Source organism: Mauremys mutica, chromosome 11 (assembly GCF_020497125.1).
Source record: "Mauremys mutica isolate MM-2020 ecotype Southern chromosome 11, ASM2049712v1, whole genome shotgun sequence".
Taxonomy (NCBI): Eukaryota; Metazoa; Chordata; order Testudines; family Geoemydidae; genus Mauremys; species Mauremys mutica.
Genome location: NC_059082.1, coordinates 82,369,229 through 82,392,602, shown reverse-complemented (window position 1 = coordinate 82,392,602; position 23,374 = coordinate 82,369,229). Strand labels below are relative to the sequence as shown.

Sequence of the window (23,374 nt, the reverse complement as noted above, 5' to 3'; positions counted from 1 at the left end):
CTTTATTTGCTAAACATCTGAATGACTTTTTAAAAACTTGCTATTTGAAAAAGTAAGGTTTTTTTTTCCTGATTGACTTGCCCAAACAAATGAATTCAGTGACAGCAGCACTCGCTTGTTCAACAACTTACAATAACTGTTGGGACAGAGGAAACTTTTTCCTCAGAGAAAAGATTAAGTGAATTAGGTTTGAATGATCAGCGTGTAATAGGATTACTGAAACAAACAGTCATGGTTAATTTTTTGGAAGACTGTTTTTAAAAAATGGAAGCAGAGATCAAATGCAAGTAAAGCACTGAAGACTCCCATGTAAGTGATGCTGAAAGAAACCAGAAGATCTTTGAGGTTGTATGTCTAAAACAATACTGTTGTTGGGAGTTAGTGTAAAGATACCCACTACTCACTGATGTGGGCCCAGACTGAAACTTCTCACTACTAAGGGGGGGGAATGCTGCTCTAGAAATGAGATCAGATTAAACTAACTTGTTCTGTGGGATCTGATGGTAGCTTTCCTTAAAAGTCAGTCTGACAGACCAACTAATGTAGACCATACATAGGAACTAGTAAAACTAATAAACCACTGGAAGTGGCAATGTGTGTACACTTCTAGACAAAAGTAGTCTTTACAAATAATTTAAGTACTTACAAGCTATCATTTCCACAGGGCCACCCATAGAAGGCAAACTAAATTTTCTGCTAGTCAAGGATGGGATAATACTTCAATACAGCAGTAGTGATTCACAGGGCTAGTCACTAAAGCTGTTAAAAGCAACTTTATCTGAAGAGAACTGTGGTAATTACCTTCAAACACCTGAAATTAAAAATGCATCCCATTAGTGTTTTCTCAGAGCAAACTGGAAATCTCAAGGTAGAAAGAAATGTACAGGGATACAATCAATGGCTGAGTTCTATACAGAGCATTAGTATTGAAGGAGTTTATTTCCCCCCCCTTAAACATTATTTGTCCAAGACATCTGCTTGCAAGCAGTTAAAACCCTGAAAACCACTGAACATGGCTAAAGGTGCTCTGCTCTCAAGCACTGAGCTGCCTTTCTCAAAGAGACCAAGGGAAAAATCAAGCAGAGATTTATGGACTTAAGTCATTTAAAACATTAATGTAAAAAACCTTTGATCCATTGACATATTTGACCATGAAAGGGCTCCCTGAGTTATCTTCTACTCAAGTGATCTCAGATAATCTTAGTTCAAACCAAGGGAAGTCTTCCTGCTTAGTTTATAAAGATGAACAACTTTGCTTGCAATCTGCTGGCCAGAGCACTTTCTAGTAGTGTGCCTGACTGTGCTGATAAGGGGATGCTGCTGTGTTCTGCACTGCAAGGATGAGTACTGCCAATGTTTTTGCTTATTTCTTTATAAAGTGTCATTGATAGTTCTGCTAATACATTCCCCTCTTAACAAGGCTGACAGTATCATCAGTTCTAAAACCTAGTTATTTGGCAGAGATGTTCTCTGCAAATGCTTTATTGTACAGTTGAGTAATGCAACTCATACAAGCCTCAGCATCCAGGTACATTGGAAGATTCACATAATACAATAACACAGCTACCACTCTGAAACCCATCACATAATACAGTATTCAAACCTTAAACTTCAAATACTACCCACTGAGGATTTGAGCTTAGTCTTTTGCTTCTGCTTGTGCTTTTCTTTCTGCAATCATTCTATGTTTCTGCTTCATTAAACAGCTTCTAGCAGTTCCAAAGAAACCAAGATCAGCATCTAAAACAAGATTAGAAGAAATGCTGTGAAGTGTTCAATCAGGCTCCTTAGCTTGATGCCCCACTGAAGGCTTTAAATACCATCCCCCCCGTCATTACAGTTCCATCCTCTGAATCGTGTGGGCAAACTTTTTGGCCCAAGGGTGACATCTGGGTGGGGAAATTGCATGCAGGGCCATGAATGTAGGGCTGAGGCATGGTGTGCAGGAAGTTGGGGTGCAGGGTGCACAAGGGGTGCGGGCTCCAGCCCAGCACCACTTACCTGGAGCAGCTCCAGGATGGTAGTGGTGCACGCCAGGGCAGGCTGCCTGCCTGCCCTGTCCTTGGCCTTGCACTGCTCTGGGAAGCAGCCAGCACCACATCCCTGTGGCCCCTGGGGGAGGGGGAAAGAGGGCTCCACACACTGCTCTTGGCTGTAGGCACCTCCCCTGAAGCTCCAATTGGCCAAGAACGGAACCATGGCCAAGGGGAGTTCCGGGGGAGGCACCCACAAGCAAGAGCAGCCGGAGGAGCCCTCTTTTCCCCACCACAGGGATGTGGTGCGAAGCAGCACGGGGCCCGCAGCACCACAGGGGTGGCAATCCCACAGGCCACCATAGTTTGCCCACCCCTGCTCTGAACAAAGCATAGCCATAGTTCCTTTCTGAGCACTTATCAAAGAGGGCTGCTCTAAGGCCCCTCTTTCAGGAGCTGAGGGTACCAGTCTCCAAATCTTTAGGTTAGGTTTAAGGATATTAGACATCCTCTCCTGTCCCCCCATCCCCCCCCCAAGTCATGCCAGTCAAACTTGAATATTTTTCAAATAAATTAAGAGGCCTTAGATGGCCTTACTCACATCTATCTTGATAGCCTCGAGCAACCTGAGCAAACTGCTCTATCTCCTTTGCACAGTTCTGAACATAGCTATGTCCTTCCCTCTGCTGGCAAGCTCCTAGCCTTTCCTGAATTATCTTCACAATTTCCTGATCAACTTTCCTGTGTGAAAGAGAGATCAGTGTGAGTGCAGCAGTGGCAATAACTTCCTGCAGCTGGAGAATAGCGTAGTAAGTTACATTCTGGATAGAACAAGAGGCTATTTTATTAGCTGCTTTAATATGGGATACAATTAAAAGGCAGAACTAAGCAAAATCAAGTCACAGGGGCTTGGCAGCAATGCCATACGTAGTGTCATCAGAGAAGGAGAATCAGTAGTGATTTTCAGGTTCTGCTCAGAGCCCAACTCAGGCATGCTGCAGAAAAGATACTTGGAACTCTGTCACAGGTAGATGAACATCAGCAGCTGCCCAGTGTTTGAAATAAGCTTCTAAGCAAGCTTATTGGCTTGCTACTAGCAGAAGAGAAGCTTCCTAAAGTGGAGCAGGAGCTGGGGGAAACCTCAGTGTGGAGTATCTACTGTGACAAGCTATGACTGAATCAGGAACAGGCTTCTAAACTTTCATGGGGGGGGAAAAAATCCACTATGATTTTGCAGCTTCAAACCACATGAAAGCTGCTTCCCAGGCAATCTACTGCAAGAAAAAACAACAAACACTGTGCTCTACTGGGTTTCTTCAATTGAGTAAGGCTCCAAAATCATTACAGCTATGCTGTAGATATACATACTTGTCCCTCTTCCACTGTGCATTAGCTTCAAAGATGCATACATAGTCATCCTCCAAACACTCAGTCACATCCGGCACACGGCGGTAATTCCGATGATAGTAGTAAAATTTTTTCTTCGCATGTTGGCGCTCAATCCATTCTGCAAGAGTCAACCACCACATTCATGCATCTTCAAGGTACTAATCAAAGAGATGGACAGAACCAACTAAAACTACTACTGGGCACAGTACAGTTCTTGTTTAGGATGGAAAGCATACAAGATACATGACAAAAATTGTCCCCATAACCTAATATGTACTGGGTGACTTGGAAAAGAAAAGGAATTTTGCAGTATGTATTTTGTTCTGCAACAAAACCTTGAGTTGCTTTCTATACAGCCTATGTGCCACTGACTGGGCAGGAATGATTGATAATAGCAGGTGCATGTCCACCTGCCCTCACTTTCCAGAACTAACTCTACAGAGAGAATGCTAAGCTGGAACTCTATGGAAATACAGTAAACACTACACTATGATGTCCTAAGCCTCACAAAATCAGGCAGGTCACTTGCCTTCTGGGTTATCAGCCTGATATTTTCTATCACAGCGTTCAAAACTAACCAGGGAAGGGAGACCACCGTTCCTCACGTTATCAGAAGTGATGAATGACTCTCCATCAAAAAGCGATACGGGATCAGTGCATAACCCTGGGGGGAGAGTCTCCAGAGAGCATATGGCACTGAAAGCAACCTGGTACCGGGCAGTACCACCAGACAGGAGTGGGACACATCCCTGGAGCCCCAAGCCCCGTCCTGGGCAGATCATAAGAACGCCCAGACTGGGTCAGACCAAAGGTCCATCAAGCCCAGTATCGTGTCCTCTGACAGTGGCCGATGCCAGGTGCCCCAGAGGCACTGAACAGAACAGGGACTCATCAAGCCATCGCACGCGGCTCTGATGGAGCTCGGAGGGGACGGTCCCCCGCGACCCTCTGGCAGCAACAGGTCAGCTGGCGGTTCCCGCCGCCTCTGCTTAGGCGCTGTCAGGCAGTGAGAGGTGCCCAGGGGGGCTCCCCGAGGCGGCTGGGACCCAGCACGGGGTGGGGGTGAAGCCAGACCCTCGCGTGCAGCCCGAAGCCCTGCCCCACCGCAGGTCCGTGCCGTGCCCCGGGGCTAGGCCCAGCTCCACGGGGATGGGCCGGGAGAGGGAGGGCCCCTCTGCACCGACCCCCGCGCGGCTGCAGGGGGGGGCCCGATCCACACAGCGGGGCAGGGCGCGGGTGCTGCCCGGGGAGCAGCCAGGGGCCCGGCCCGCTACCTCGGAAGAAGGTGACCGGCGCGTCGACGGTGTAGTAGAAGACGGTCTCGAGGATGGTGACCGGGTTAGGCAGCGACGTCCGCTTCTCGGGGATGGGGGTGCGGCTCGGCGGCTTCTTGTACACCTCCGGGTCCCAGTCGTCCGGCATCGCGACACAGCAGCGGCTACGGAATCTCCTTCACCGCCGACCCGCACAAGATGGCGACCCCCTACACAAGCTGGAAGGGGGTCAGGTGGGGGGCAAAGGTCAAAGGTGACAGAGACGCATGCGCAACCCGGGTAGCGTCCTGCCGCGCGGCGCTTCCAGAGTCTCGTTTCCGGGCAGAAAACACCGCCCAATACGCATGCGCAGCTCCACGCATTTCCCCCGATGGCCCTTGGGATATGTAGTTCCGGTCGTTACAGCCTGATGCTCCGGACTCTCCGCGAGCCTTGGGGAGGGGGTGCTGAGGGGCAACTGCCCCCCTGCAAATGGTGTCGTCCCCCCCATGCACCCCTCGCTCCTTCCTAAGGGCTGGGGGGGGATGCAAACTCCTGCAGGCCCGGGGGAGGGGGCGAGAGCGGGATCCAGACGGGCTGGGACGGGTCAGTACCCCTGGAACCCCCCCCCCACCCCTGCGAGCCTGGTACCTCCCCTCCACCCCCCAATCCATCCCTCTGCCCCCCATTCGCATGGAGCTTTGCCACCCTGGGGAGTCGGCCCCAGGGCTCCTGCCCGCAGCACTAGCCCCAGGGGACCCCGGAGCCTCCCCCCCCCCCGCGGCACAAACTCCACACGCCCTCTGACTCCCTCCCTCCCGGTCCCAGAGGCAGGAAAAAGCTCGGGAAACCCGACTCTGGCTGTTGGGAGTCTAGGGCTGTACTTCTGCCTTTGCTGGCTCTGAGAGCCAGGAGTGGAACCCCGGAGTCCTGAGGCCCAGTCCACTGCACTGACTCGCCTCTTGTCGCAATCCCACCCGGGCACCCTGCGCGATCCCATCGAGCAGAGTGCACTGCTGTGTGCAGAAACACAGAAACACGCAGCCCTGCATGTTGTAATACTGCCGCCTTTTCAAGAGAGAAAAAGGATAGGCCCCTGGTTAAGTGGTTCTGTAGCTTTTGGGAGGGGGAAGGATTGTGCTCTCCTTGAAGTCGAGGACAAAATTCCTTTAGATTTCAAAGGGGGCAGGATCAGGCCCTTGAAGACTAACAGTGGACAATCCCACAGCTACCTGTAGTAATGCTTTAGCTGGATAGTGTGGCAGCATTTACTTGTTCTGAGACATGGGGCTATTTTTGAAAGGATTAAAACAATCCAGTGACATAGGCGGCAGGTTTGTATAATTTTTGGTGGGGCCCAAAATGGTGGTGCCCCCCCGCTCCCGCCCTGTAAGCCGATATAAAATGAAGCTACAATGCGTCAGTGCCACAAGATTACAAGGGTCAATTAAAAGTGGAAAGTCAGAAGCAGCACTTGCCTACTTCAATATACAGTATTATATTTTGTTGCACCTGTTGTGATGAAGTGGGAATGTTCTTAATATTTTCTCTGAATACTGTGTGGGTGCCTCAGTTTCCCCTGCAAGATGCCAACTGAAGGTGTTGGGGACAAAGAGATCAGGTGGCCTCCCTGTCCGGAAGAGACACAGAGGCCAGAGGAGGGAGTGTCAGTTTGGAGCTGGCTGGGGAAATGGGGAGAGACCCAGAACTTGGTTCTGGGCTCCCCACCCCCCAAGATGGACCTGACAGAGGGGTTCTGTTTTCTGTACCAACAAGCTCTGTTTAAACTGTGTTCCCGTCATGTAATAAACCTTCTGTTTTACTGTGGCTGAGAGTCACATCTGACTGCGGAGTTGGGGTGCAGGGACCTCTGGTTGCCCCAGGACCAGCCTGGGCAGACTCGCTGTGGCAAGTGCATGATGTGGAAGGGCATGCTGAATGCTCCGAGGTCAGACCCAGGAAGGTGTAAACTTCTTGCCCTGGAGACAGTATGCTCCGAGAGAGGAGGCTCCCCCAGAGTCCTGACTGGCTTTGTATGGAGTTGTTCCAAAGCATCACAGCATCCCCTTCCACACCGTGCACTTCCCAGAAGTCCGCACAGGCACTGACACTCCCTCCTCTGGCCTTTGTCTCTTTTCCAGGCATTAGGAGGCCACCCGATCTCTCTGTTCTCCAACACCTTCAGTTGGCACCTTGCAGGGGAAACTGATTTGGGAGAAATGAAGTAAAAGCTGCCCAAACCGAGCTTGAGCACTCCTGAATTTTGAGGTGTTCAAATCTGGAAGGCAGGTGCTGGGGGTGGGAGAGGGCTGTGGGCTCCATGGGGGAGCATGGCAGCAACTGTCTGGAGCTGCACGGAGCCAGACACGCTGGTCTGAGTGGCACAGTAAGCGGTTTGGGGGTTGGTGAAGAGGTAGGGAGTTCCGGGGGGCAGTCAAGGGACAAGGAGCAGGGGGAGTTGGATGGGGCAGAGGTTCGAAGGGGCAGTCAGGGGACAGGCAGCAATTGGATAGGCATGGGAGTCTAAGGTTTATCAGGGGACAGGTAGGGGGTGCGGTCCTGGGGGGGGGAAGTTGGGTGGGGTCTCAGGAGGGGGCAGTTGGGGACAAGGAGAAGGGAGGCTTAGATAGGGGCTGAGGTCCCAAGGGGCAGTTAGGGGCAGGGGTCTCGGGAGGGGGTAATTGGGGAACAAGGACCAGTGGGGCTTAGATAGGGGGTGGAGGTTCTGGGGGGCAGTTGGGGCAGGGGTCTGGGGAGGGGGCAATCAGCGGACAGAGGCTGGGATTCAAAGGGCTCTGGGCTGCTGGCAGCCGCGGGGATCCCAGAGCCCTTTAAATCCCAGCCCCGGCTGGGAGTCAGAGGACTCTGGGCTGCCTGCAACCGCAGGGAGCCCAGAGCCTTTTAAATCCCAGCCGGGGCCGGGAATCAGAGGGCTCTGGGCTGCCCGCTGCGGCGGGGAGCCCAGAACCCTTTAAATCTCAGCCGCGGGAATCAGAGGGCTCTGGGCTGCCTGCAACCGCGGGGAGCCCAGAGCCTTTTAAATCCCAGCCGCAGCCGGGAATCAGAGGGCTCTGGGCTTCCCGCTGCGGCGGGGAGCCCAGAGCCCTTTAAATCCCAGCCGCGGCCGGGAATCAGAGGGCTCTGGGCTGCCTGCAACCGCGGGGAGCCCAGAGCCTTTTAAATCCCAGCTGCAGCCGGGAATCAGAGGGCTCTGGGCTTCCCGCTGCGGCGGGGAGCCCAGAGCCCTTTAAATCCCAGCCGCGGCCGGGAATCAGAGGGCTCTGGGCTGCCTGCAACCGCGGGGAGCCCAGAGCCTTTTAAATCTCAGCCGCTGCTGGGATTTAAAGGGCTCTGGGCTGCCTGCAACCGCGGGGAGCCCAGAGCCTTTTAAATCCCAGCCGCAGCCGGGAATCAGAGGGCTCTGGGCTTCCCGCTGCAGCAGGCAGCCCAGAGCCCTCTGATTCCCGGCCGCGGCTGGGATTTAAAGGGCTCTGGGCTGCCTGCAACCGCGGGGAGCGCAGAGCCTTTTAAATCCCAGCCGCGTCTGGGATTTAAAGGGCTCTGGGCTGCCTGCAAACGCGGGGAGCCCAGAGCCTTTTAAATCCCAGCCGCAGCCGGGAATCAGAGGGCTCTGGGCTGTCTGCTGCGGCGGGGAGCCCAGAGCCCTTTAAATCCCAGCCGCGGCCGGGAATCAGAGGGCTCTGGGCTGCCTGCAACCGCGGGGAGCCCAGAGCCTTTTAAATCCCAGCTGCAGCCGGGAATCAGAGGGCTCTGGGCTTCCCGCTGCGGCGGGGAGCCCAGAGCCCTTTAAATCCCAGCCGCGGCCGGGAATCAGAGGGCTCTGGGCTGCCTGCAAACGCGGGGAGCCCAGAGCCTTTTAAATCCCAGCCGCAGCCGGGAATCAGAGGGCTCTGGGCTGTCTGCTGCGGCGGGGAGCCCAGAGCCCTTTAAATCCCAGCCGCGGCCGGGAATCAGAGGGCTCTGGGCTTCCCGCTGCAGCAGGCAGCCCCGAGCCCTCTGATTCCCGGCCGCGGCTGGGATTTAAAGGGCTCTGGGCTGCCTGCAACCGCGGGGAGCGCAGAGCCTTTTAAATCCCAGCCGCAGCCGGGAATCAGAGGGCTCTGGGCTGTCTGCTGCGGCGGGGAGCCCAGAGCCCTTTAAATCCCAGCCGCGGCCGGGAATCAGAGGGCTCTGGGCTGTCTGCTGCGGCGGGCAGCCCAGAGCCTTTTAAATCCCAGCCGCCGCCGGGAATCAGAGGGCTCTGGGCTGCCTGCAACCGCGGGGAGCCCAGAGCCTTTTAAATCCCAGCCGCAGCCGGGAATCAGAGGGCTCTGGGCTTCCCGCTGCAGCAGGCAGCCCAGAGCCCTCTGATTCCCGGCCGCGGCTGGGATTTAAAGGGCTCTGGGCTGCCTGCAAACGCGGGGAGCCCAGAGCCTTTTAAATCCCAGCCGCAGCCGGGAATCAGAGGGCTCTGGGCTGTCTGCTGCGGCGGGGAGCCCAGAGCCCTTTAAATCCCAGCCGCGGCCGGGAATCAGAGGGCTCTGGGCTGTCTGCTGCGGCGGGCAGCCCAGAGCCTTTTAAATCCCAGCCGCCGCTGGGAATCAGAGGGCTCTGGGCTGCCTGCAACCGCGGGGAGCCCAGAGCCTTTTAAATCTCAGCCGCTGCTGGGATTTAAAGGGCTCTGGGCTGCCTGCAACCGCGGGGAGCCCAGAGCCTTTTTAATCCCAGCCGCAGCCGGGAATCAGAGGGCTCTGGGCTTCCCGCTGCAGCAGGCAGCCCAGAGCCCTCTGATTCCCGGCCGCGGCTGGGATTTAAAGGGCTCTGGGCAGCCCCGGCGGCGGTGGCGGCAGCGGCGGGGGGCGCTCCAAGCAGGGGAGAAAAAATATTGGTGGGGCAGAGCCCCTGCTTGGGATTTATTCATGGGGCTAAAGCCCCAGAGCCCCATATAAGTCGGCGCCTATGTCCAGTGATGATGCCTGTCACTTTTTGTCCACGGGCAGGGGCTTTGTTTTTATTACTAAATGTAGAGATATGAAAAGATCTGGCATCTGTCAAGCTTTAACTGGTTTTCATGCAAATGCAAACCTCAGCCAAGCTAGTAAAAAAAGAGAAAAAAATCTAGGCTTGGTGGCATCCTATCAGACAGCTCTCTTTTTAAAATCTTCATTTAGTGCAAGTACCAGCACAACATAGTACTGACCTACAAGAAAGAAGGGATTGTATTTGCATATTTCCCCCCCACACACACCCCACTTCTGCTCAAAGATGGGATATTTTGGAGAACTCTGTGAGCTGCTGTTTGTGGGTCCAGGAAAAATATTTGAAAATCAGGACAGTCTTGATTTTCATAGAGATGGGCGACAATATTAACGTTTACATATCCGGTTAGATCCCGTTAGTCTCCGGATAGGTAGGACGGTGTGGCTATGGAAGACCTGAAGTAAAGGACTAACCAGATCCCAAATAACTAAAGTGAATAAAAACAAACAAGGGCTATTAAATTATACTTTTACTGATCGATTTTAACCTCTTTCTTACTGCACAGCTAGTTACTTGAGCTAAAGCATGCCACCAATGCTGGTCAATGCACCAGTTATGTCCTCTCTGGATAGGTCTAATGAAATATCAACACTTAAAGAAATGTTACTGCTGTTGAATAGACACTGTGTCAGTATCGCACAGTGAAAGGGATAAAGAGATATGAGGAAAAGCTTCCCCACCATGTGATCTGTTTGACTGTGTGTGGAATAGTCTCTCTAAAGTGGAGTGGTGAAAGCCGTCATCATTTGGGCTGAACAGAGCATAGGAGACAATACAGGGCTGGTGGATGGGAGGGGACCCTGAGATTCTTACTCTGTCCGTACCTAGTGAAATGGATGAGTTTGACCTGAGTATGAATTGAAAGCCCCAGTCCTGTGTTGAGCTCTGCGTGGGCTCAGGGATCCACCTGCATGGAGCTTGTTGCAGGATTGGGGTCTGAGCTCAGAATTTGGCCATTTTATGTAGCAGTATATACCTGGAGTATGTTGACTGCCCTTTAGTGATACAGTAGTTCTAAATATAGTGCTGCTAAGTACAGGAAATCACACTACTGAGAGGAGGGGAATTCTTCCCTGGCCTGGGGTTACAAAGCAATCATAACATCCCCTTTGGGAATACCTGGCCTAGGCCACTGCCCTTGGGGAGTTGCCAGCAGGGCAGGCATGCACGAGAAAAAAACCTCTGGAGGTAGTTAATTAGGCATGTAGTTATCTAGCTTGACGTGATGGGTTGCTTAGGTGTAAGTGAGGGCAGAATTTTGTCTTCATATATTGTGCTGTAGGTAGCAATTGTAATTCCCTCCATTCATGTTCAGTTTGTTTCTGTGGTAAATTGAGACACTGGCAATTGACCTTTACCACATCACATCTGTTGTTAGAGTCAGACCCTGGCAGATTTGCTGAGTATGAAATGAATATAGCGTTGAATGAAGCCAGCAGCTAAATTTGTGTCTTCAGACTGATAAACATCTTAGGTATTAGACTGTAGAGGCACTTGGTGACTGCCTCGTTGTGCTGCTGACCTGTGCTGAAGACGTCCCATGGTCTGTAACGTTCCATGTTAATATCTTATAGCTTGTAGGGTAGAACATTTAATGGGCTTGAGATATTCATTCAACAGATTAAACGAGCACATTTGAAATTGGCTTGAAATCAACAATCAGTTCCACTTTGGGTTGGAGAATAAGTTTAGGAGAAAGGGAAATCTGGTACTGGAATTACTGAATAAACAAGAGGGAGTTGTAGTGAGTGTAAATGTACCCCTTTGCTGCTGCGCTGATTCCCTTAACCTCGACTTTATGCTGCTATTGTAGGAATTTGTCCAACCTCCTCCAAGGTGGTAGTGGTTGCTATGCCCAGGTTGAGTTCATGATTGTGACTTTTCTAGTTAATTCTCATAATTATATTTGGCCTGTATATGTGGCATGTTCTTATTATGGTTTCTTTTGTTCACCCTCCCCCATTTCTTTCAATTGTTAGTTATCTCCATTGGTTGTGACTTGTCTGGATGCGAATGTACGGATATCAAGGCAGGGCCTAGCTTTCACTCTGGGTTTGTGCAGCACCGAATACAGTGCTGTGCAAACCCTGACTGGGCCCTCTACATGTGGCCGTGACACATATTAAGAATAATAATGAATGCCGAAGTGGGGCAAATCTGGAAACGATTGCGCTTCTCTTAGCAGAAAGAAGGACAGTTATAGTCAAGATGTTTTATTTAGCAAATCCTCGTCAGCAGTTTTCACAGAAACTCGAATGCTTTGACGCAAAGGATGGGGGCTACATTTATAAACTTAAATAAAAACTGCCCCTTTAGGGAGATCTTTCGCTCTGTTACTGGAAATGGAGGAAAAAATAATTTGTGAATTTCCTCTCTCAGGTCTGAGAAGATTTTGAGATTATCCATCCATCTGCGAGATACATCATGGCCTTTGTAATTCATATAATTCCTTTTTTATTTCTAAACATCTTATAGCAGATGGGCCTGATGTAACAAGCTGCTGTCCTGAAATCTGTAATATACATAGAGCGACGTAACTGAAGTCCAAGGATTCCTTCCCATTGTCTTCAATCAGCATTAGCTCAGGCTCATAGCCTTCTGGGTTTGAAGGTAAAACTGAATCCTTTTTGTTTCTTGCCTTCCCCAGTCCCATCGCAAGTTTTCAGCTCCCAGGCATGGCCACTTGGGCTTCCTCCCTCATAAGAGAAGCCGGCGTCACCGCGGGAAGGTGAAGACCTGGCCCAAGGATGATCCCAGCAAGCCAGTCCACCTGACAGCCTTTCTGGGCTACAAAGCTGGCATGACGCACATCCTACGAGAAGTTCACAGGCCAGGAATGAGTAAGAGGCTTTGATTGAATCAGCTAGTTCGAGTCCAGGGAAGAATAGAGGGAAAAGTCTCTTATGGCCAGCTGGGATGGATAGCTCATGGGAATGGGTTATGGGGCCCTTCCTATCTAACCTAGCCTGGATTTGAAATGGCAGTTCACCAATGACCAAAAATCATCTGGCAACTCTTTAGACGGTCTCAGTGCAATTCCTACCTTATATCATAAGGTCACCAGCACAGCTGGTAGGGTTTAGGTGGGGAAGTTGTGTACTGTTGACAAAGGTAGGTCTCCAGTTCTGTGCAACTGGCATCCCCATCTGCTCTAAGTTAATCCGCCTTTATAAAAGGCGGAGACAACAATTGACAGCTGCCCTCTGCTGGGACACGATGTAGTTGACGGTGCATTGGGCACCAGGAACTTGGGTATCTAATTAAGAGAATTACTGGCCACCCACGGCTCCCCTGAAAGAACCTGGTCCTGTGAGACACTGAGCACAGCCAGCTCCCATTGACTTCACTGCTACACCATTTGATTTCAGAGCTTTCCAAGAGGGAAGAGGTGGAAGCAGTCACAATAGTGGAGACCCCGCCTCTGGTAGTGGTTGGGCTTGTGGGATACATAGACACTCCCAGGGGCCTGAGAAATTTCAGGACCATTTTTGCTGAGCACCTCAGCGATGAGTGCAGACGCCGCTTCTACAAGAACTGGTAAGAATCTCTCGGCGCATGGGTTTCCTGGCAATTGTAACAGCATCACCTTTCCCCACCCCCACGTTAGCCACAAGAGGCTCTTCGTAATGTCTCCACATTGGAATCCTTCACTCGGGGGTGAAATGCAGCAGCTGTTTAATTGCGCACAGCTGCACGACACAACCATTTTGGCTACTGTGAATAAAAATGTGTGCGCACAAATTTCTGGTTCACATAATAATAGTACTGAGTTATTTGTCTCGGTGATGTGGCAGTGAGTTCCACAGGTCAATTATACATTGCGTAGCTGAAGCCAGCTTCTGCTCACCATTGTAATTGGTTCACCAAAGTAACTCCATTGACGTCAATAGAGTAATTCCAGTTTTACGGGGGTGCAGATTAAAGCAAAATCTAGCCCGTGGCCTTTCCGCATCATTGTAGAGATTGACTCCCCAAATCTTGGAGTAGCAGTGGGGAAAGTGATCGCTCAAGACTTTATAATTGAGCAAACGTATGGCTATAATGGCTGTGTAGCCATGCCTTCAAATCTGACCCCTAAAATGTCCCTGCTCCTCGCTAGAGAGACTGGTTTGTCTCATTTCCATTTAGCTTGATTTTTGCTGTTGTATTTGGACTTCACTAAGTGAGCAAATCAGTGGGCGTCAACTGGATTCTCTATAAAAAAGCTGCCAGAATTGCAAGTGCTGTCGGTCCATTAATGTCCTTCCACCATTTCCTCCTCTGAGCTCCCTCTAATGGTCTCGTGTGTATTGCATTTGCTCACCTCAGCCTGGTGCAATGAGCCATGGATGCATGATGCTTCCAATGGCATGTAAGCAACCTTGTCACACATGCTGTACTGTGTTTCTGAGATTCGGTGCTTCATTATTCCAGTCTCCAGCATAATTAAAAGGCTCCTGTCCTTAGGCACAAGAGCAAGAAGAAGGCCTTCACCAAGTACTGCAAAAAGTGGCAGGACAAGGATGGGAAGAAGCAGCTAGAGAAGGATTTTGCGGCCATGAAGAAGTACTGCAAGGTCATTCGAGTCATCGTCCACACTCAGGTCAGAGCTTCACACAGGGTCCCAATAGCTTGTTTGAGTGGGACGAGGGCTTGGAAGCTGGGAGCAACTAGCAAGTGGGAATCGGGGCACTTCTCATCGCTGGGGGGGGGGGAATGGAGGGTCTTGTCGGCTGGGAGGGGGATGGGGCCTCTTGTCACTGGTGCGGGGATTGGAGTGGCAGGCAGGTTAGTGGGCACTGGAGATGCGATATGTGCATGCTGCAGGAGGTGCATGCTGACCGTTGCAGCCACTTATCAAAGAGCAACCTCGGCCATTTGAAAGTGCTAGGGGGAATCCAGCGGGCACAATGGAAGTCTCTACACTGGGATTTGCCCAGGAGCCTGGCACTGACACCCCGACAGCTGTGGAAGGGTTGGGCCTGGGGTTTTCCATCTCCTTGCTGCTGCTCGGGACCCTGGAGAAGCCACAGGGCTCGCAGCGGGCAGTGCCAGAGGCACTCGCAAGTTCGTTGGGAGGAAGCAGGCGTTAGTCCCAAGCCCCTCAGTGAACAGTGTAACGCTGGCACCTGGCAGGGACCAAAGGTTCATCTCAAATTAGCAACTGGTGTCAGGTGATGGGGTAAAAATAACCTGCGAGCCTGGCCGCAGGGAAGGACTTGCCAGGTGCCAGAGCTACTGGATACTCAGGGGCTATTTGAATTTGGATCCTCACGGAGCTCTCAACTCCGCAGAGCCCAGGAGGATCTGGGCTGGCCCGAGGGCACTGAGGCCTCCCATTGGGCTAGTTCGGGCTTGTTAGAACTGCTGTGGCGAGCTGAAGTTGTGTCTGGCCACATGACACGGATAGGCCTGGGCTGCAGCCATCACTACCCGCTGATTTTGAAAAGTGGGATGCGACACCACATGAGGTCGCTGGGAGCGCAGCAGCGCTGCCTCCTAGCACTGTGTGAGGAGGGGATCTTCTTGGGGAGCCCAGGGCTGGTCACGTGGCCGTTTGTGGGATTGCATCGATCTGAGCTGCATTGATGGGACTGGCAAGTCCTGCAGAGGCTGGGGAGAGGAGAACGCCGCCCACGGTGCAGAGTAATCAGCTGGAAATACAGGCCGATAGCACAAAACCCTGCCGGACTCGCCCCCAGTCTGCTGCACGTGCGCCTCTGCATAGTCCCGTTGGAGACAGTGGGCCTGCCCGTGTGAGCCAGGGCTGCAGGATTTGTCCCTGTGGCTGTATCCAGGCAGCTGCTGCACAGCTGGTGAGCTTCACACACAGCTCCCACAGATCAGCTCCTGTTAAAATCCATCCAGCTAGCCAGTCTCTGCAGCGCTCCACAGTAAATGCTGTTAGCAGAGCCCAGTTTCCATGTCTGTGCCTGGCTGGCCCCAGAAGGGTGGGCGTCACTCTGTTCCTCGCCACACCGTGCTTAGTCGGGGGTGCACATGTCACGTGTCTTAGCGTTTTGTTCTCAGGGATTCCGGTTAAGCGTGAAACAGCATCTCAGCTGGCAATAGTAGCAGAATGGTCAGGAGGTGAACACTTGTTTCTGATGGTGGGTGGGGAAGGGGCAGGCCTGCTTCCTAGGAACTAGTAATAACTCATGCTACAGAAATGCAGCTTGTGCCAATCACCACGTGGCCTGATGGCATGCTGGGTGCGTGTGTGTGCGTGTGTGCATGCACCCATGCCTGGTGTGCATGTGTTGGTGCATTCAGTGAGAATGTGTGTGTTTGCACTTGGCGAGTGTGTGTGCATGTGTGCTTAGTGAAAGTGTGTGTGTGTGTGTTCGAGTTTAGTGAGTGTGGGTGCGCATGGGTGCACATGTTTGCAGACTGAACTGCAAACAGCCCGCTTGAGTCTAAGGGGATATTGCCCCTGGGAACACATTCACGCCCACAGGCCTGGTGTCATTTCTTGTCCCTCGCTGCCCAATGCAGATGAAGCTGCTCCCTCTACGTCAGAAGAAGGCCCATGTGATGGAGATTCAGCTGAACGGCGGGACGGTGGCCGACAAGGTGGACTGGGCTCACGAGAAGCTGGAGAAGCAGGTCTCTGTGCACGCGGTCTTCAGCCAGAACGAAACGATCGATGTCATCGGGGTGACCAAGGGGCGTGGGATGAAAGGTACAGGAGGAGGGAGGGCCCTTTGCCATGGGGCTTGGCATGGATCCTCTGAGGAGGATGGGCAGAGGGGTGCTTACACATTGCAAGGGCATTGCTGTGGGGCCTCCCTGATGCTCTTGGGGGAGGCCATTTTCTAGTGGAGTGAGCAGAGGACTGGGCGTCGGGAGACCTAAATTATAATCCCAGTGCTCACACCAACTCACTCTGTGGCCCTGAGCCAGTCGCTTGCCCCCTCTGTGCCTCAGTTTCTCCATCTGTAAAATGGGGATAGTGACACTGACAGCTATGCAAGTGCTTCAAGATCTATGGATGAAAAAGCCATATGAGTGCTGAGTACTTAGTGTTATTACTAATAGTAATTATTTACTAATCTGTCATTGTCAAGGCATGGCTTCTTGACCTCATCTAATTAATAGTAATTCACAATTAAACACAGTGAAGAATCCATGCATCACTGTGAATAATTAACATTGATACATAGAAGCTTCACCTTGTGTGACATCCAGAGGAGAACAGACTCCAGTTTATTATGGCTGTACATTTCTTTAAAACATTGTTTTTAGTGTTGGTGAAATGCCTATTCCCAGAGCAGGTACAGCAGAGGCAGTGGTAGTGCGGGTGTCCCACATACTGTACACGGCAATCCCACCATGTCCTGGGGATCCTCTTCCAGAGGACAAGAGGGGAGCTCATTTCTCATTCCCTCATTTCATCCTCGGCCTCACAGCCGAGATGACCAACGCTGGGGACAATCAGTGCCGGTATTGGTGGTCGTCCTTGAGATGTAGGCTGAGCAGCAGCCAGATTGAGATCCCCCCAACTCCTTTCATGAGGGACACCAAAGAGTCGCTGGATTTGTACCCATACGTCTGTTCTCTTTTTAGCAGATTTGGTTCCATTTACCTGGTTCAAAATGCCCTGTCATTAGTTATGGGCTTAGTTCTCATGGGAGCACTAAGGGCACTTGGTTTGCCGAAATCTGAAGTAAACAAAATAAGGACAAAAAGTCATTTCAGTGCTGACAAAACCAGCGTGTGTGCGTGTGTGTGTGTGGGACACACCATAGTCTAGTCAGTTTAATGCAGAGCAAGTACAGTTCTGTCGTGCGCCCCCGATTCTGAAAATGGCTGTTTGCCTCAACCTGACCCACCGTCTTCTCATAACTTGAGATGCAACATAAGACAAACGCCACAGACACTCGCTCCGATTTCTGGCTCTGAAGCACCAGCACCCGTCCCCCTTGGCTCCTCTGACAGCATCATCCTGTCCTGCTTTCCTAGGGGTGACCAGCCGCTGGCATGCCAAGAAGCTCCCAAGGAAAACTCACAAAGGCTTACGCAAAGTCGCCTGCATTGGAGCCTGGCATCCAGCCCGCGTGGGCTACTCCATTGCCCGGGCTGGCCAGAAGGGCTACCACCATCGCACGGAGCTCAACAAGAAGGTATGACACTGATGCGATGCCTCCCTTGGGCCTAGGGCAGCTTCTCCTTCTTTCGAGCCCCCTTCCCTCTCCTGTCCTGTCCTGAGCCAGCTCTCTGTCATGCACATCATTTCAGGGCAGGAGGGAATTTAGGGCTTCGTTTGGTGGTGGTGATGTTGATTATTTTTATTACCATAGTGCCTAGGAGCCTGTGTCACTGACCATGACCACACTGTATTAGGTGCCGTCCAGGCAGTTATCTGTGCCGCGGGCGGGGATGTGCTCTGTCCATTGCCTGCTGACGGCATCTGAGATGAGCCTATGAGTTTTCTCCCAACCCGGCATCTCTGCTTTTTGTGCTCAGTTTGTGACGCTTTGTTTGCAACTGTGGCCTGAAGCCATTAACTCCATTTCAACCTGGGCTCTCACCCAGATTTACCGTATTGGCCGTGGGATCCACGTACAAGATGGCAAAATAGTGAAGAACAACGCCGCAACGAACTACGACGTCACTGAGAAGACAATCACGCCACTGGTAAAAGGGCTAAAGAAATAAGAAGTGGTGGGGCTGGAGCTGGGACTCCTGCATTCCCGACTTTGCCACTGACCAGAGACGTGGCCTGGGGCAAGTCACTTATGGTTTCTGTTGGGGAAAAGCTGGTTGGGAAATATTTTTTCTGGATGCACAAATTTTGATTTTCTTCCTTTTTTTTTTGTTTTGTTTATAGTTACCAAAAGCTGCAGAGTTTTTGCTTTTCCACACCCCAAAACAACAAGAAACAATTGTTTTCAGCTGGCGTTTTTTGCCTTAAAGGCTTTTGGTTTGTCAGCAAAAACCCAGAAAAATCTCATCAAAGTTGGAAATGTCAATTTGGACCAAAAAGTCGATTTCTCATTTTTAAAATAAAGGCTTTGAACAAAAAATTGCAGCCAGCTCTCTCCTCTGTGACAGCTGGCCCTCGTGTAAAATGAGGATAATGGTATTTGTAGACCTCATGGGCGGGCTGCACTGTGTATGATAAGTGCAAAGCATATTCATGGTTAGTTAATCATTAGGATGATTAATAATTAAATAATAAATACCCTGCTTTGCTATAGCAAATGTCACTTGCTGATGCATATCTGTTAGCCACACATCTCACCACTGCAAACCCGACCTCTGCCTTTTCCCACAGGGTGGATTTCCTCACTACGGTGCAGTCAACAATGATTTCATCATGCTGAAGGGCTGCGTCATGGGCACTAAGAAACGCCTGCTCACTCTCAGAAAGGTAAACTCCTCCCCCCTTTGAAATTGAGTGCTGAGGCTGTGCACGCGTATGGAAGGAGCTGACTTTGTGAGCCATGTCGTGATTTTCCAGGGGGCCATTTCCCGGAGAGGTGTGTTGCCAGGCCATTCTCGCTGATAACTGTGTTTCCAGTTTCAGATCAGCCAGTCTTGTCTCCCTTAGGAAGTGATTTGCCGCTCATTGGAAGCGGTCCTTGCATAATCTGACACACTCGGCTACGTCTTTTCAGTTCCAAGTGGGCACTGAGAGGCAATGGCATTCAAAGTCATGCTACTCTGGGTGTGTCTCCGAGGACACCACTCTTGGTGGAGTGATTGGCTAGTGGACGTGCATGAAATGTCTTAACTCCACCCACATCAAAGCAGGCTTTCATATTGCTGGTTAAACATAAGCCTAATGTGTTGTGACTCTTCCTCTCCAGTCCCTTCTGGTGCACAGCAGCCGTCGGGCTCTGGAACCCATCGAACTGAAGTTCATTGATACCACTTCCAAGTTTGGCCATGGCTGCTTCCAGACTGCTCAAGAGAAGAGAGCTTTCATGGTGAGTTAATTCTCTCAATCAAAGGGCCAGGTTCTCAGCTGGTGTCAATTAACCTAGCTCAATCGATTTCAAAGGATTAACGCCAGCTGAGGGCCTGACCCAGAAAATAAAGACTGAACAGGACCATTTTGCATAAAAGGCAGTTCAGCTGCCAGAAACAATGCTAAAGAGGGAACATGATGGTTGAGGGAGTCATACAAGCCAGCCAAAGCCAGCAAATTAATGTACCATATGGTCAGCCAGTTTGCACTCACAGTGGGATGCATTCAACAAGCCCTTAAGTTGGCAGCACCTTGTTGGACATATGGTGTCTTTCACTCCTAATTGTACATTTCTTTGATTTGGTTGGATTGCCTTAAACTTTTAATGTTTTTAAAGGAAAAAGGTCGGGTCGGATTTGGCCTCATATTTGGGATTTTGTGTAAATAAGCTTTTCAGTACCCAAATCGTGTCCCGTTAAAAATCCCAGCGGAAACGGGCTTACAAAGAAAAGAACAGACACATTCCTTTATAGAGTTTGCCCCCCCTCCGCCGCCACCCTGTGCTGTGGTAGCAATTGGAAAATGAAATCGACTAGATACGAAGTGGACCGGATCCACAGCCGGTGTGAATCAGCATGGCTCCATGACTCCAGTAGTGCTATGCTGATTTAAACGAGGTTTGGATCTGGCCGACTGACTAGACTAGTGAGTTTCACATGTGTTTAACTTCTCTCCAGGTAAGAACTGGCTGTGAAACCCCTTCACACCGCGCTCGGGATGGCTGGAGGTTAATGCATAGGGCTGTAGCTTCAGCACTAACCACTGCTGGAGATTCTCCTTTTGCTCCTGGGCAAGGGCTGAGCTTTTGGAGCAGGAAGATGTGAGTTCTGTCCCTGCTGTCACCTCTGAGTGGCCAGGGGGGCAGCACGGTGACACTGATTAAGTGGCCACAGGAAGACTGCTCTATTAAGCTCGTTATCTTAAAGCGGCTGAACTTCACCTGTTGTGGAGTGAGCACCCAGAACTTTCCCCGCATTTTAATTTAATTCAGTAACATTTCACTGGGCAGAAGCAAAACAATAGCCCTGCAAACCACCATTTCCTCCCACTCTTGTAAACTAGAAGAGCTGGAACCCTGTCCTCAGCTGCTGTAAATCTGTGTAGCTCCATTGACTCAGCTGATTTAACCAGCTGAGACTCTGTCCCCTTGATGGTAACCCAAACCAGAAACCCCTTCTGCTCCAAAATTCTGCTCAGAAGGAGTTGTCATATGCAACCTCCTGAAACAGGGGATTGTATAGGAAATTCTCCTGACACAACCTCATCGATCCGGCCACAGTCACGATGCTATAATGGAGTAATCAATACGATTACTTTACCACTCAATCTTCCCCATCACCCCAGGCCCGCTTGCCGGGCTCAGGAGCAAACCAGCCTTTGAAGCACATGGGCCAGCTTTCCATGCTGCTCAGCTAAGCAAACTGCCAGCTCAGGGATGGGCAATTCATTACCCCCATTCCTCCAGGGGGGAGGAGGGTTTCTAGAGCCCATAGCTACACAGCTGCTGCCGTTCAGGAGGAGAGCTGAGAGTTAGCAGCCAGGGAATGGACGTGAACAGCTAGTGTTGCAAGCCTTGTGCAGGGAAAAGGGGTCACGTCTGAATAGAAATTCCACAGCATCCAGCTCACCTGCTGCCTCTCTAGGTAACCCATGGGGAAGGCTTGTAATGTGGATCTTGAACTCATCAGCTTGTGGCAACGGGATCTCTTCTTCTCACCATTTCCCTTGCGTTTTAGGGCCCCCAGAAGAAACACCTGGTGAAGGAGAAGCCAGAATCCCAGGAAGAATTGTAGGGGATTGAAATACACATGGGCCACCTGAACCTGGCACCTCCAATAAAGGGACTTCAAACCAGGCCTAAACCGTTCTGTCTTTCTTCTGGCGCTGTTATTAATAAGCTTAAACTAGCCTCTGTTATGGGTGTCTGGTGTAAGAGGAGTTTGATATCAGTAAATCCCAGAGCCTTCTCCCCGTGTATTGATATCCACAGGACAGTCATGGGGGAAATTGGTCCCGTGAGACTCCGATACCTGGAGATGCCTTTTCTTAGCTGAGCTGTATAGGGGTCTGTTGTGACTCAGGAACATCCCCTAGTTCCTGTCCGCTAATTCTTCCGTGCTGTCTAGGGAATGGCCACTGGCGCTGTGAGATACAAGGCATCGGTTGTGCACTACCCCTGCTGGCAGTGCAAGGAGAAGCCGTTTACACCTGGCTGGTCCCAGAAGTGAGGTGACTGCGCAGCTCCACGCAGGGCAGTTTATGGTGGGTGTAATGAGGCCGCTCTGGGATTCGTTAGCTAACTGACCCTTTTTCAAGTCAATGGGAGTTTTGCTGTCGACTTCTATGGATGGAGACTTGGGCCCAAAACCTGTCCTCAGGTCACCAAGTTCTCCCATCCTTCCTGCTATGCTGGGCTCAGCCAGGAGTGGGAGGAATCCTCCGGAAAGCTGCAGAAGAGGCATGTCAGAGTCACTCCTACTGTACCAGGAGCACCAGCTGGGGGATTTTATCTGCAACTGACATGCTGCCTTCGCTTTTTCACTGCCAGGTGAGACCCCATCCGACCAGGCTTCCCCGTCCTCCTCAGTGCTCAGCAGAAATCCCTGTCCGATCAAGGCCCCATTGTTTGGCAGCTGTTCCAGGAGAGGAAAAGAAGACCTGGCACGGATGAATCCTGTAAGGCCTGGAAAACCCAGGCATGTCAGCAAGGCTGGTTCTGCCCTGCCTCATTTGGCCGGGATGATTACATCTTTCATAGATTCCAAGGTGGAAGGGTCAGACAAGGCTATTGGAGTGGATTTTTACTCTGTCTGATTCACTAGTATCAGTCACGGTCTGCTTCTGACTACACTGATCTATGAATCCAGAGTGACTCCACTGACCTCACTGGAGCTACTCTAGATTTATACTGATGTATCTGAGAGCAGAATTTAGCTCAGCATGATAATATGCACCACAGCTTTGTGTATGTATGTGACAGCAAGTACATTTCTTGTGACTTCAGTGGACTGCATATTCACACATTCCAAGGCCTGAAGGGACCATTGTGACCATCTAGTCTGACCTCCTGGATAACCCAGGCCAGAGAACGTCCCCACAGTCATTCCTAGAGCAGATCTTTTAGAACAGCATCCAATCTTGATTGAAAAATTGCCAGTGATGGAGAATCCCCCACAACCCTTGGTAAGGTAGTAAATGATTAATTACCCTCACTGTTAAAAATGTTTATCTTATTTCCTGTCTGGATTTGTCTTGCTTCAACTTCCAGAAAAACGGGTCCAACAAGGAGGGGATACTTTTTTCGGGAAGTTGAAACTAGATGTATTCCTTGAAGAACCTGCTTTCCCTGGACACCAGCAGTGGAGAGTAAGAAGTTCCCCAGGACGCCTTGTCCCCAGCTCCAGATGCTCTGCAAGAGGCTAGTAACGCACTTGCCCGGCGCTACCCGGCGCTGGTTAGGCCTCAGCTGGAGAACTGTGTCCAGTTCTGGTCACCAATGGAGATGGAGAAATTGGAAAGGATCCAGAGGCGAGCGACAAAGATGATCAAGGGGATGGAATGCAGCCAGATGAGCAAAGGCTGAAGGAACAGGGTGTGTTTAGTTTGGAAAAGAGGAGATTAAGGGGGCACATGACAGTGGTCTTCAAATGCTCCATAAAAAGGATGGAGAAAAGTTGTTCTCTTGCCATGGAGGGCAGGACAAGAGATGATGGGTTCAAACTACAGCACAGCAGATTTAGATTAAATCTCAGGAAAAATTTTCTAAC

At 51.0% G+C, this 23,374-nt stretch overlaps 2 protein-coding genes across 3 annotated transcripts; one reads left to right on the top strand and one right to left on the bottom strand.

Moving 5' to 3' along the window:
• Positions 1 to 1,450: 1,450 nt before the first annotated feature.
• Positions 1,451 to 4,879, bottom strand: NDUFB10 (NADH:ubiquinone oxidoreductase subunit B10). Its single transcript, XM_044979921.1, has 4 exons — positions 4,637 to 4,879; positions 3,342 to 3,480; positions 2,575 to 2,714; positions 1,451 to 1,740 (listed from the first exon to the last, which is right to left on the bottom strand). Exons 1-4 carry the CDS (start codon positions 4,782 to 4,784, stop codon positions 1,640 to 1,642), a joined length of 528 nt encoding a protein of 175 aa, XP_044835856.1. The 5' UTR covers positions 4,785 to 4,879; the 3' UTR covers positions 1,451 to 1,639.
• Positions 4,221 to 21,462, top strand: RPL3L (ribosomal protein L3 like). Of its 2 annotated transcripts, none has more exons than XM_044979919.1 (10): positions 4,221 to 4,323; positions 12,303 to 12,495; positions 13,024 to 13,192; positions 14,102 to 14,237; positions 16,130 to 16,316; positions 17,597 to 17,757; positions 18,170 to 18,271; positions 18,912 to 19,007; positions 19,447 to 19,566; positions 21,344 to 21,462. In XM_044979919.1, the coding sequence occupies exons 2-10, from the start codon at positions 12,456 to 12,458 to the stop codon at positions 21,398 to 21,400; spliced, it is 1,068 nt and encodes a 355-aa protein (XP_044835854.1). In that variant the 5' UTR covers positions 4,221 to 4,323; positions 12,303 to 12,455; the 3' UTR covers positions 21,401 to 21,462. The 2 variants fall into 2 exon arrangements, with proteins under 2 accessions (XP_044835854.1, XP_044835853.1); XM_044979918.1 differs by lacking the exon at positions 4,221 to 4,323 and adding an exon at positions 5,019 to 5,221.
• The last annotated feature ends 1,912 nt before the right edge of the window (positions 21,463 to 23,374 follow it).